General features: G+C 37.0%; 1 protein-coding gene and 1 long non-coding RNA gene across 3 annotated transcripts in view; one reads left to right on the top strand and one right to left on the bottom strand.

Annotated features, from left to right (window-relative positions):
• Nucleotides 1–5,632, top strand: part of LOC135250977 (neuroligin-4, X-linked-like) — an 87,044-nt gene extending 81,412 nt beyond the window's left edge. For both annotated transcript variants that reach the window (XM_064327879.1, XM_064327878.1), the window contains one exon: nt 3,112–5,632. In XM_064327879.1, the coding sequence (XP_064183949.1) occupies nt 3,112–3,964 (853 nt within the window). In that variant the 3' untranslated portion in view covers nt 3,965–5,632. The remainder of the gene's footprint in view (nt 1–3,111) is intronic.
• Nucleotides 1–10,465, bottom strand: part of LOC135250978 (uncharacterized) — a 101,320-nt gene extending 90,855 nt beyond the window's left edge. The window contains exon 1 of the long non-coding RNA XR_010329055.1: nt 10,341–10,465. This is a non-coding gene — a long non-coding RNA (uncharacterized LOC135250978). The remainder of the gene's footprint in view (nt 1–10,340) is intronic.
• Between the last annotated feature and the right edge of the window lie 4,378 nt (nt 10,466–14,843).

The raw sequence follows: 14,843 nt of genomic DNA, 5'->3' as shown, positions 1-14,843 counted from the left end.
TATCAGTCAGCTGCTGTAGTTAGAGAACTACTTTTTATTATAAATAATGATGTTAAAACCCCTATAGTTTGTGATTACATTTATTGGTGTTGTGGGCGAGTTTAGTTTTTTCCGGTTCATCATCAGATTGACGTTCCCGTCTCTGGTTACTCTGAAAAAGCCACCATTTGCCACTTACAAGTCGAGACTAACTCAAACTCATGCTTGGTGTGTTGTGCATAGTGATTGCTTCATTTGACTGTGTGTATTTGACACCGATTTTTGTTTTATTACGATTCTTTCCTTAGCCCTTATACTTTGTTTGCCCTGTGATTTTTGTGTGTTTGACCCTTCGCTCATTGTATTCCATTCTGATTCTCGCCTAGCCCCTTTGCTTTGTTTGCTAATTGGATTTGCCCTCTGCTGCCCTTATAGTGCTCTGGTTAGTTAATGTGTTCCCAGCTGGACTACAAATTCTTCCATTGGGACAGTACTTTGTTATTTTCATTTATTATTTTCAAAGGTACTCTGGGTGGAGTTTTAACTCTCTGTTGGGGGTATGCTATTTGGTTTCAGACTACCGACTAATTTTCCAAAGTTCAGCATTTAAAGCCATCCTGTGCCCAGTACCCTTGGAAAACCATGTAGCCTTAGCTGGAGATCCTCTTTAAATCCACTTGACTACTGGTTAGTGATGTTACACTATGGCTATTAAAAAAAAAAACTGAGATGTTATTGTCATATACTACAACCTCCACAGGCTTCATCTGTACATTGAGAATTAACAATCCTGTCAGAGCTGAGCTTAACTGTAGCAGGTTCAGTTAAGAGTGAGTGCCTCAGAAAAATATCCCCTTTAATACATGAAAGCAGAACTCAGGCTTCAATTTCCCAGTTTCAGTGCAATGTAAGCATTGCATTAAAGCAGCTGGATGTGTCCAATTAATGCAAAACCAAACCCAAATCCCCTTAAAACACCAAAGAGATACTTGTATCTAATCTATCTGCCCTATCAAATGTCTTCTCTGGATCTAAAGAAGTATGGCCTGCACCAAATCCACAATGGTTGGAGGAGGCTATTAAATCTAACAAGAACAATATTATCAAAAATGGACTTATCTGGAACACAGTATGTATGTGCAGTGTGCAAAATGAAACGTATCCTAATGTTCAAACGTTTTGCTAAAAAATGTGTTGTTTTACATAAATCCCCTTTCTTAGGGAGCAGGTCAGAACTACCCAGCAACAGCTTAGTCATGCATTCCTTGGAAACTCCCAACAAGTCTAGAATGTTTTTACAAAACTTGAAGACAGCCCATCGATCCCACCTACAGCTGAAAACGGCTGCTGTAGGGTCAGCTTTCTGTCTATTCAGTAGCTTCTTTACGACTTCTTCAATCTGATGAAGCCCACTGCTGCTTCCTGTCCCTAGTGAAATTGTTTGCTTTGTACAGTTCTCTTTTCAAGATTAAAAAAAAAAATACCATCCATCATTCCTTTGGAGAGGAACCTTGATCCTTGCAGATCTTTTGTGTATCCAAAGGTCTGCAAGCATATACTTTTTTTCCTGTTCATGTCCTCATACAACCTGTCACTGAAATTTGATTCAATTGTTCTTTAGAGGCAAACAGACAGATGGAGAAGTTCTCCCCATCCAGAATTTTGTTTAACAGCAGCAGTGGCAGCAAAGTAAAATAAATGCTACATGCCAAGAGGCAAACATCGCTATTATGTATGCTGTAGGTGATATGTAACAATAACTAACTCACTGAATGTCCACAGGGTCTGGATTCATTCATTGAACAAAAATAATAATTTTGTCAATATTTAACTTTAACTTACAATTAAATGCAGTTAACAAACAGATAAAAATGAACTCACCAAGCTGTGTTTGGGAGTGGCTGTGAGGGAAAAAAAACTGTATCTTGGTCTTCAGGGAGTCACTGTTCTTGTTTGATGCTTTCTTTCTCTGGAGGATTCTCCCAGGTGATGTGGAGTGGAAGATACGAATCCATATATTTTTGTAATTCTGCTGCTATATACAGTGGAGGGGTTGAGCAGAGCATGTGTTTTATGTTGCAGTAGGTTGGTTCCACCTTCAGTAATGGTTTCAAGGATGTTTTTGTCACGCTCTTGTCTCTCTGATGGTCAATGAAATTGCACCATAAAAGTGAAGTGACTGCAATTTTGTTTTCACAGTAATACTTACAATATCATAGCCGGTTTCGAATGATGAAATATGACTGGGGATGAAAGACCTGCTGGGCAGTATTTGTCCATCATTTTAAGAAATGGTTTTCATTAAATAGATATATATTTTTTTATTTTCATTTTTTTTAAACAGCCCAATTTTAGTCTGAATAGGGTAGACACCCTAACCGTCTTTGAATCAAAGACCATGCTTATCAGTTTGACATCCTGTTATTTTTTCTTGTTGCAAAACTAAAGTCTGAAGTAGTTGCAGTAAGTTTTTAAATGTTGTATAAATTATATTGAACATGTATTATTCTTAAAGAGATTTATTCTCACTGAATTATTGTACAGTAAATTATTATTCACATATGCCTTCTCTATTGTACAGTAAATTATGCTTCACATACGCCTTCTCATGTTCACCTTGGGGATTCAAACTCTTTAAAAATGAATCTCTGTCCAGGAAGTGATATGTTTCTCATTAGAATATTATTCAACATTTACGTTAATGGTAATGTTAATTAATGTTAACCCTTTATTAATCAAAGTTGTCATTGATTTATTAGATAAGTTTAATTAATGGGCTCTGGAGGGAAGGAAAAGTCAGTTTCCATGACATGTGCTGTGAGCTTGTACATTTTGCATGTATTTTCTTTTGTTTCAGTTATTAGATTTCAGACCAGTGGGGGGTGTTTAAAACATTACACTGCAGGCCATGAATAATTTATTACAATACATTTTAATTAATTGTCTTAATAAACACACGTCCTTTTTTAAAAGTTAAGGGAAATTCACTTTTTGTTTTGATACAGTGCACTACCCTGATGAGATTTAGCTCAATGATCTTCTAATACTAAACATTAAAGTGTATATAGAAGCCATTTTGTTTGCGTACTGTTTGTTTTACATTTCTAAATATATATTTATTTTTAATTTCAGAGACCCAAACCAGCCAGTACCACAGGACACAAAATTCATCCACACGAAACCAAACCGTTTTGAAGAGGTGGCATGGTCCAAGTACAACCCTAAGGACCAACTCTACCTGCACATTGGCCTGAAGCCCAGGGTCAGAGACCATTACAGGGCTACCAAGGTTGCCTTCTGGTTGGAGCTGGTGCCACACTTGCACAATATAAATGAACTGTTCCAGTACGTATCGACCACCACCAAGATCCCTCCTCAGGACACAACTCCCTTCTCATACACTAAGCGTTTCCAGGGGAAGACGTGGCCATCTACCACCCGCCACCCTGTTGTTCCTCCTGCTAACACCAAGCAAGTGACCGACCAGCAGAAGACAGTGGACCCAGCCGAGTCTGCAGTGGTAATCGAGAACAAGCGAGACTACTCCACTGAGCTGAGTGTTACCATCGCGGTGGGGGCCTCCCTGCTTTTCCTGAACATCCTGGCCTTCGCTGCCCTCTACTACAAGAAGGACAAACGTCGGCATGAGTCCAACCGCCGACCCAGCCCTCAGAGGAACGCCAATGCCAACGACATCGGCCATATCCAGAACGATGAGATCATGTCGATGCAGATGAAACAGCTGGAGCACGATCACGAGTGTGAGTCTCTGCAGGTGCACGACACGCTCCGCCTCACCTGCCCGCCGGACTACGCGCTCACGCTGCGTCGTTCCCCTGACGACATCCCGCTCATGACACCCAACACCATCACTATGATCCCAAACTCCCTGGCCACCATGCAGCCCCTGCACCCCTTCAACACCTTTAGCGGCAGCCAGAATAGCACCAACCTTCCCCACGGACACTCCACCACACGAGTATAGCTCCGCACAGAGCGACTGCTGAGGCATAAAAAAAGAAAACTATTTACAATAAGAAAATTTAAAGAAGAGGAAAAAAAAAAACTTTCCAGTTGAGACTGATTACAGAAGATATTATTTTGTTACCGAGCATTCTTAAAAATAAAATACTGGCATCGGAACTTGGCTAAACCTCTTAAATGTGAAACGTGAATGTCACAATAGTAATACTACTTTCAGAACTTTCCAGAAGGATCAAACAAGCAAAGCAACACCCAGAATATGAATAATTGACTTTAAAGTGTTCTGTTTCACAACACTGATGTAGGGAATACATACAGTATGATGTGTATTTGTCTTTTGAGCAAGTGGCCATGATGTCATGCTCAAGGCTGAAAGAAATCATTCTATTGATGTGAAAGGTTTTCAGAATAAACAAGGGATCTGAACTTGCCTTGGACAAATGAATGCAATGTTGGTGATCAGAGTCAAATTTCCCAGCCTGAATTGTAAATAAAAAACTTTGTAAAAAAAAAATGTAAATAGTTGTGAGTAAAACAAATACAAAAAAGCTTTTATTGTTGTTTGAGTTGAAATATGGCTTTTATGCTTTCACTTGAAATGTTTAAATATTGATTTTTATTTAAAAAATCAAAAATAGCTTAAATCATTGTTTTGAAAGAAAATAAATGCTGTAAATTTGTTTAAAAGCATATATCCTACAAATCTTTTTTTTTTCTTCTTAATTTCATTTTATTGTTTGCATATCATGGCTTTACATGCTGCATTTCAGGAAATAGTGTTTACCTTCTTTTCAAATTCTTCATAGAGTATTTTTATAGTTATTTTTTCTTTAGCAACCTAAACACTGCCTCAGCTTCAAAAGTGACCAGCATTGTATCATTTAGAAAGAGGCAGTGGATAATGTTATCAATATTAGATTGATATATTCGTAAATGAAAATGTGTTTGATATTTCAAATCATCATATGCTAGCAATATGTATTGTGCCAAGCTTGTGATATTTTGGGGTTAAAAGCAAGTTAATTGCTTTGAATGAGCTGAAATATTATTAATAATGACAGAAAAAAACCATTAATCGTAATTATTTTATGTATGCATCTACTTCAAAATTAAAGGAGAAAAAAAGAAAAACAAAAAATCCCAGCTGAGGATTATACTGCTAGACTTGTACATTTGAGCAATTGAACCCCTCCTGATTACTGACCCTTCAACACATCCAGGGTCTTAATGTAGGATTTTAGATTTTACTGTTTGTCTCATATTGTTTGCAGTTTTTGCCTTAAGTGATAGATGATATTTCTGGCTGGACACCTGTATAAAGTTTTTTCTGCTGCATTTTTAATAAAATATTAAAATATTTTCTAACATGGTGTTTATGAATATATACTGCATAAATATATACTGGATGTGTTTTCTATGAGTACTGTAGCGATACAGTTTTAGCATGGGCATTTTTAGCAATGTCACACAGGAAGAATTTAGCAAACAGCAATAAGTGGTGGAAATACATGAACTTAATAAAAACTGGTCCAGTATGTTATATGTACATATCTGTATATAACCCTTAATATGTAAATTATTGTTTATTATAGTGTAAATTTGTCTTTGCTTAAACTGGCATAGCTTTTTCCTTCTTTGGAATAGCACCTTGCCCAATAAAATTCTACAAACGGACAATATACATCTGATAACATATATCTGAGATTTTTCCTTTGAGAAGATTATTTATTTCACACGAATACTTCAGTTTTCAATGGATTTGCACAATACTGTAAAATCTCAGCCTATTCCACACATCAAGGCCGCGGTCAATTCTGTCAATTTGAGGAATGAATTTAAATTTGGTTCATTCATTGTAGATGTCTCAAAAAACATTATGGGCTGTGAACAAGTTATGCGTTGCCCAGAGTGACCCAAGCGCAGATTCAAATAGCTAAATTATCTACCCAGCTCTCTTTCATGGAATTTCATGGAGAAACATGGATTCACACCACGTGCTTTTGAAAAAGTGAAATACTCTGAAAAATAAAGCTTTACAACTTTGTGGCGACACAGTAGAGACATTATGGCATTATTATAAGGCCACATGTCTGCCATCAAGACTACACATCAAATTGTAGGAAATATGTGAAAAATTATTCAGGGTACAGTATACACATAATGTACATAAAAATGCACAAATAAAGTCCACTGTTCATTTCACAAAATTCACACCAGTGAGCAGCATTGTTTGATTTTGTAATTGTTTGATTACAAATCAAAACATTTGCAGTACAGTTTCAAATCAAGAAAATATCTCCGTTCCAATCATTATAGAGCTCCATGTAGGCCAAGACTGACACACAGGCATTAAATATTATACCCAAAAATCAACAGTAAAAATATCAAAACCCTGTCATGTTTGTAGAATCATATTTATTATGTAACTGTGCTTGTAAGCATATGTCAAGGTAATGTATTATGTGGGCATAGTTTCTTTCCATTTTTGGTTGTCTCATCCTGTTGAAACGCTGGGTTTCAATGTGGTCACTAGCCAGATGACCTGGTTTCACACACTGGCAATGCCAGTGCTGACAATGGCTGAAAGCCCTATAGGGTAGAAAAGGTTTGGGAGGGTTTTGTGTGGAATATTATTCTGAAAAAGCAATACCACTAGGGGAGTCTACATCTACCCTGGCTTCCTGCTTGTATCAGTAGCAAATTCCTGTAAGAACATTTCAGAATATGTTAAATTGTCATCTTTTCTAGTATGTCACATTATTTCTGTTTGCATATTTGCATAACTTTAGAAACACTGGTAACGTTATTTAGAAAGTGATCAGAGATGGAAGAGTTTTTGGTTTTGGCATCATAACAAACCAGGTTACCATTTTTTACAAAACACAATGAGACTAAATGCAATATAATAAAACAAATAGTCTCATAATTTCATGAAAAATTGCATTTTTGAAAACAAAATCACTGTGCAGCTCAGCTGGAGGACCACAGAAACACAATGACAGCTGGTAGTCCTCTTCAAAGACTACATGTGCTTGCCTGTGCTCTCATTCTATTTGTGAGGAGAGATGCAGTGATAAGCCTACAAATTCAAATGTGCACTTCAACTTGAGAGAAAGAGAGCACATGGAAAAAGAGTTTAAGCAACATTCTAGTATTTTTAATTTAAAATATAATTAGCACCAAAATACTTTCAACAGAACAGCATGTGTGACAACACAGATAATTATTGGTATCTTAATATTTGTTTTATGATTGAATATGTTGTGTCGGCACTTCAAGAGCTGACTGATTATTAATTAAATAAAAACAAATGTTATATCACTGTCTTTAACACTCAGACCTCCATGCAGTCATAAATGCATCATATTGATTGCTGCAATCGCAGAGGAATGGCCAGGGATGGAAACAATATAGAAATAATGCATAAAACATTTTCTGAAATCTCAGGCTTAAGTGTCTTTTAGAGCAATGACTGGCACAAATCTTCGCTTTGGAGGAGAGCAACTAATGTTCCCCATTTATAAACCTGAATTAAAATGCAAGTAAATACCATCACATTCAGAGAGCTGATTAAATCCACCTCCCTCCTCCTCTGACACCAACTGATGAATATTAAATTATGTAAACTAATATAAGTACTTAGATTGGAGATGAAATATTTTATGCCCATGCTTGGGATGGGTGTTGAAAACAAATCCACCTTGGAGATCTGGATAAGAACGTCTGCTAAATGCCTCTATATATATATATATATATATATATATATATATATATCTGCAATATTCACAGCCATATTGTCCCCTTAAGCAAGGGCCATGTTTATATAAAAATTTTGCAATCTTTCTTCAATATGTTGAACTAAGTGCATATATAATTGGGAGTTTGTAATTGCTGAATCAAAATTTTAATGTTAGACCTCAAGTATTCACTCATCAAACCTGTAATGCTTAAATGTGATATGCTTCATCACCCATTCAAATGAAACAAAAAGCATTTTCTAACACTTAACTTGCACACTAATTTACATTTTACCTTTTGCAGTCTAGTCAGAAAATACTTCTATATGCTTTATAGAATCATGAAATATGTAGTGATGGACACTTGGATACACTAAATGACCACTCTAGACACTGCACATATTAAGGAATTAGTACTTTAGGTTTTATGATTTTTTTCACATGAATGTGAAAGTGATTGAGGAGAGACAGTGGAAGAGTTTGATTGTTTGTGTTTCTCTAAGGTGGGATTCATCAAGATAAAATGAGTCTGTTTGTATTTTATTGTATTTCTTCTGAGGTAGCAGGTTGTTGTTTATATCACTATGTGAAATTATTTATTTCACTTTAATGCTTCTGAAATAAAAGTTCCCTTGTCTTGCAAATAAAACTTATCAGAATTTGAGATGGAGGGGAAATGGGAGAGAGAGAGAGAGGGGTAGATAACAGTTGTTATATAACATAGTGGCAATGCAGTGCATTTGCACAGAATAATTTTAATGATAAGCTCAGTTGTGCTTTAAGCTTAGTAAGTTACTGAAGATGTATGTGTCTGAATTTCTGAATCTTCAAGGCAAATACAGATTAGTGCCATGAGACCAGAGTTATGGTAGAATATAAAAGAGCCATCAATGTGAAGGGCTGACATATTTAAAGTGTTAAGATCCATTTTACCATTCTATTTACATGAATTGACCTTCTGATGGACCTTGTAATTTTTTTATGGATTCGACCCTGCAAAACTTTCCACTGTTGTTGCCAAACTGCATTTATTTGAACTTGGTATGAGAAGTATTGGAAATATTCCCCCCATTTTAGATAGAGGTTTAAGAAATGCATATATCAGATTCAGAGCTAATATTCTTTTTTTTCTCAGATTCAGTTTCTGCATGATGCCTTTTTCTGTCATGACTTACAAAATAAAAAAAAATACTAAGCAAGCTATTAAATGAACATTAAATTTATCTCAGTGTAAATGATTTGTTTAAAAACTATTGTGGTGATTTTTTTAGGCCGTAAACAAGAGTAACTCTTCATGTCCTATGGATTTACGCTGAACTGTGAAATGGTATTTCCAACCCTGATATCATGACTCATGTTTTGTGTTTGCTGTCAAGGTCCAGATCCTACAGAATTTCTGCATCTGATCCAGGCTCTGCTGCAGCTCTTGTGCTGTTGATGAAAGCAGGACTAGGCCATCAACACAGAGGGTATTTTATGTCCTTGTCTCGCCCAGCAAAGGGAGGGACTCAGTCAGAAGACATTCCTCAAAACAAGCCTAACTACTCTGGTCAACTGAGCATCAGTTCTAGGGTCTTTGAGAAGTTCTTTGAGTCCACAGCCTAATGTCAGGTAACACTGGTCTGTGAGATGGACATGGGACTTCAGTTGTGGATCTTAGATGGCAATAAAATGGCATAGTTCTTTAAATAAGAATGATATGTGGCTAGGAAGGTGTGATGGCAGTGACTGAATGAATCCCGGCACACTGAAAAGCTCATCATGGTTTCCAACAAAGCACAGAGGACCATATGGACACTTCTAATAGCAATGTGTCAGGAATGAATTTGATCAATTGGTGTTGGTCCCATGAGTTTTACAAGCTTTCTGCAATCACTCTAAGAAAGAATCAATAGTAACAACATGGTAGATACAATATCCCTGACTTCTCATTTATCGTGAATCAATTCTGCATTGATTGCGAGGTTGAGAGCAATAAAGTTAAGCATTTGCTGCTTTAAGTGTAAAAAAAATAACAATATGGTTGGACTGCAGAGCACAAAAACACATACAAAGCTGAGTTGTTTCATAGTGTTTGGCTCAATTCTGAAATTATTACTAAAGATGGATGAATCATTTTTTAACACAAACAACCTCCACCCCTTGGCTATGATTACACACCACAATGGGATTTCTGGGACATACCATTCACTAGCAATCTGACGGAAAGTACAGAGAGTGAAATGTTACATTTAACCCTGCTGTCTTTTCATTGCTGTCGAGGTGAATTGCATACTTGCTCTACTCCTGCACCAGTGAATTGTTGCCAAATTGGTCCACTAATGGTATGGGAGAATGGTAATGTTACTGACGTTGTAAACAAACTGGAAGTGGCAGTCGCTGTTACCTGGCTGCACATTAAGTATGACAATACATTAAATAGTTTAGTCGCCTTATCAATAATTGGAAATAAGCGACAACATTGCTATATATTGTAACTGTCAACATGAACATCATGATTTTTATATTAGTTCAATAGTAATTCGCCTAAATCAACGGACACAAACTAGCTAGCTAACCAGCTAGCAGTACAATGCAGTGCTGGCTAACTAGCTAACTCAGGATATAAAGTATTTATCTATGTAACTGATGTGAACCTACCTAACCGCATGCAAAATCCATTGGACCTCTGTCGCAAGTCACTTTCAGTCGCCTTTGCTGCCCACTGGACCGCGCATGCTGTTCATTGGACCTCTCTCATGGGGTTCCAATCTCCCTCTCAGGGTTTCAATGGCTCTCACTGGCTAAACAGGATCTTTCTTGCGCAAAAATGGTTTGTTTTCTCTCGCATTTTTTTGACTGACTTTTGTCCACAATGGTGCCTCATATCTAAAAACCACATCATGACTGTTTGTGCACGATGAAAGGTGACGTTTGAAAACGACCAGCAAAAGCGGGGGAGACAAAATAAGCATTTTTGAAAAGTGGGGAGGACACGGCCCCCTGAGTTACAATGGGTCATACGCCCATTAGTACAGTAATTGTGTGCAGTGTACAGTAACTGCCCAAATAACCATCATATCTGGAATAGTTTGTTAATCAAAGCAAAGGAGAGAAGACATTCTTATGGACCTGAATCTCAGCCATGATTCTATACCACTCATATTAAACACTGTGCATCAAAAAAAAGATGTATGTTCCTATCACTCTCACATCTTTTAAGGATAATGAGCAGAACTGTGTTTGCATGTGCTTGCAGAGCCTGCACGAGACAGCAGGGCAGGTATTTGAATGTCTTTTCATTAATATAGGATGACAACAAGAGAGGAGGTGTCAGGGACAAATGATCTGTGTCCGACTTTGGGTGGCCCGTTAATCAGTCTGCCTTAGAACTAAACCTTGGCCTTCCCCTGTGCACGGCTCATCCATTGATGTCTGCCTTTTCAAATGAGCTGGGGAAAAGGGGGTGAATATGGGACACTGGCCGCAATAAAATATGCAGAGCTAAAGTATTGCCACTGTGCCAGACAAGTACAGATTCACCTTAGGAACAATGGGTATGAAAGTCAAGTGTATGTTTGTCACGCTGAATGGTTTCAGATCTTTAGACGAAATGTAATATTAGACAGGGAACCTGAGTAAACTTTTTCATTATTATTTCATTTTTTTTAATGAAAAGAAGTTATATACCCATATCACTCATGTGAAAAAGCAACTTCCCCCTGAAACATAATAACTGGTTGCACCACCTTTAACAGCAATAACGGCAACCAAACGCTTCCTATAATAGGATATCACTCTTTAACATCGCGGTTGAGGAATTTTAGCCCACTTTTTTGCAGACCTGCTTTAATTCATATGTACTGGTAGGGTTTTGAGCATGAACAGCTCATTTCAGGTCCTGCAAGAGCATGTCTATTGGGTTCAAGCCTGGACTTTTATTTGGCCACTCCAAAACTTAAATTTTGATTATTTTCAGCCGTTCAAATTTGGACTTGCTTTTGTGTTTTGGATCATTGTCTTGCTGATGGATTGGCAGCCATTTCAGGGTGTATTCCAGCCTCTCGCCAAATGCACGCTGGGATAGGCTTCAGCACCCCTACACCCTGCCCAGGATAAGATATAAGTATAGATAATGAATGGATGTATAGATAAAGTTCTCAAGAACCCATTGGTGGAGCTACTATGAGCTGTGAGTCACTGGGTTCAATCCAATCACTTTGGATTGCACTCCTTGCATCTCTTCCTTGCGTCATCGCTCCTTAGCTCCACCCACCGGAGGACGCAAGGAAGGAATAACCTAGCTCAGTCACAAGTCGGTATGAAGCAACATCAATTACAGACGTGGCAGATGTGGAAAGGTGGATCATTTATACGTCACACGTTCTAAAAAAAGACTTCTGCAAAGCTGCGCTTGTGTATACTTGTTGAGTCTCCTCTAGGAGCCAACTTGCTCCTCCAAGGAGCATTTGATGGATTGGAATGTCCTTGAAGATGGTGGACTTCAATAAAGGATCAGACGAGGACCAAGGAGATGAGGATGAATAAAATAAGCAATTACAACAAACTGACCTGTCTGAATATTTTATTTTCAGCATGGTAGTAGCAGATAATATGTTTGTGGTTGTTCCAGTGACTAATGAGATGTACTTGTGTACTTGTGAGTTGAAGTGTGTAATTTAGCAGTGTAGCTTGATGCACCTCTGCACCTTGAACTGATGCACTTGTTGTACGTCGCTCTGGATAAGAGCGTCTGCTAAATGCCTGTAATGTAATGTAATGTAATGATGCACCCCAGACATAATAAACAAAAAGGTTTTACTGAAAGCTGGTTAATATATTAATCTCAGGAAGTACTGAAGCCAAAATAATTTGCTGCGTTTTTAATGCGTCTTTGGATTTACTTTATGTATATGCATGTTCATTTACAATATTTATAATGCTGTAAATGAAAAGATCCTCTCAAAAATAACCATATTCATGCCCAACATGCACAAAGAAATCTTACTACACAGTAAATGAGTAAACTATATTCGATATGCCCTTTTTCTTTTTCTTTCTAAGCTTTTTAACGGTAAGACTACAAAAGATGACATTTCTGACTTTTAACAAACTCCATTGTATAAATAACCCATGTACTTTTCGCTGAAAAAAAAGATAATATTTCTAACTTTTACCATGTTGTTGTTGGTTCCATTTAAATGGCTCATCCGCCTTTGACATTTTAAAGCTTGTCACAGTGTGCCACATCTCTGCATTCTGCAAGTGTCATGTTTATAAAATTTGAACTTTTTTGTGACACTATTTGAAAGGGATTCACAGATAAAAAGCGGCACCTTTTATGAGCTGGCCAAGTGCCCTCTTGTCACGGCTCTGTGAAGGGCTTGACAGGCCTGTTGTTTTGGTGGCTCCCCTGACCGGACGCTCAGAGGAGAAGCAATGGAGAGCCACATCCCCTCATTTTCACATTTTAAATGGCTTTTGATTTTAGCCCTGTCACATTCTTGGGGATAACAAAATGTTGATGCTGGTTCCTCTAAATACAGTACATTTGTGTATTCAATTAAGTGATAAAATAAAGTTGTAAGAGTGCATGAGTGCTTGCATTTAGGTCAAAACCGATGACTTTACCAATGTGCTTGTGCAGAAGAAAGGTCAGCTGATATTATATTCTTTTTGCCCAATCAGTTCTACCATCAGATGGAACAGAATGCATTTATGATTTACAAGCCATGAGTTGACAGTATGCAGCAAGCAACATTTCTATGGCAGAGCAGATGCAATGGAAATTGGGTTAGTTGCAAAATGCACGGTTCTGTCTCCTGCATACAAATTTAATCAGGTATCCCTTCTCTAGAGGTCATGTTAATAACACCGGATGACAGAGTGTTTTCTTGCTAAAGTGCATTATTTTTTATCATTTTGGGAATTCTAAATGTAATTTTAGCATAGCTTATTTATAATAGTTTGTTGAAAATGCAAGGAATTACGGATGAAAAAAACATGACCAGTGTTTCTCTGGTGAGAGAGCACACATAATATTTTTCAGATGCATGACCATGTAAATTGTTATGACTATTATTATTCCAGATGCATATTTCACAAACACATCATTTCAGCAAAAAATGAATAAAAGGTAAAGCACTTTCCTAATGTGACAAACTAGGCTTTTGTAAATTAACATACCTCCTCATGGAAAAGAGAATAATAATAATAATAATAATAATAATAATAATGACAATAATGACAATAATGACAATAATGACAATAATTATAATAAATAACACCAGAAATTCTCTGCTGAAGGATTGAATTGAAAATGCAGATGGAAACGTAACACAAATAAATATAATCTGCACATAACTCACAAAACTGTATTAGTCAATTGACAGTTACTATTATTTCAAAATTACCACAAGGCATACTTTTCAGTAAGTCTAATTCAAGTCAAGTCAAAAGTGCAGTGGAAAATAACCCATTTCACACAAAAAATATTGCTTTCGCTGAAATCACTCTAATGTTAGAATGTATATACATCTCATTTTGCCAACCAAGGGAAATAAGTGATGGGATTTAAAGACATTAATCTTGAATCTTAAAGGGTATGACCATACATCATGTTCGAACAAGGCTGAAGGAAGTGCTGACAGATGGAGACTGCAATGATTTTCAGTTCACTGCCCCCATTATGCATTTAATGTACACAAGGCATCAGACATCATAAATAATGTGTCTGATCATGGGAAGAATTAATCAGGCAATAAGGTAAAAACAAACTGCTGACCCAACAGGAAGTCTGACTCAACTACAAAGTTTGTGAAACATATCATACACAACCTCCCCAAAATCGTACTTACTTATTTACAATGTATGGAGCTTTGTGAAAATGCTCATCATCTTCAAATGATCTATTGCGCACAGTGATTCATTATTTTGGAAGACAGTATCACTGTGTATGGAAAGAAGATGCCAAAACTGGTGAAGTGATAATAATAGCTTCATATACAGAAATTTTCAAACAGCACACTGAACGTTCTTTCCAAAAACAAAGAACAACTTTAACTTTACACTCAGTGGCCACTATTAGGTATCACTGCTTGTTAACACGATTAGTCTGTTCCTTCAAACAGTGAATAATGTGGCTGCATAATTTTCACACTTTAC

This window comes from Anguilla rostrata, chromosome 3, assembly GCF_018555375.3.
Source record: "Anguilla rostrata isolate EN2019 chromosome 3, ASM1855537v3, whole genome shotgun sequence".
In the NCBI taxonomy this organism is placed as follows: Eukaryota; Metazoa; Chordata; class Actinopteri; order Anguilliformes; family Anguillidae; genus Anguilla; species Anguilla rostrata.
This window is presented reverse-complemented; position numbering and strand designations above follow the sequence as displayed.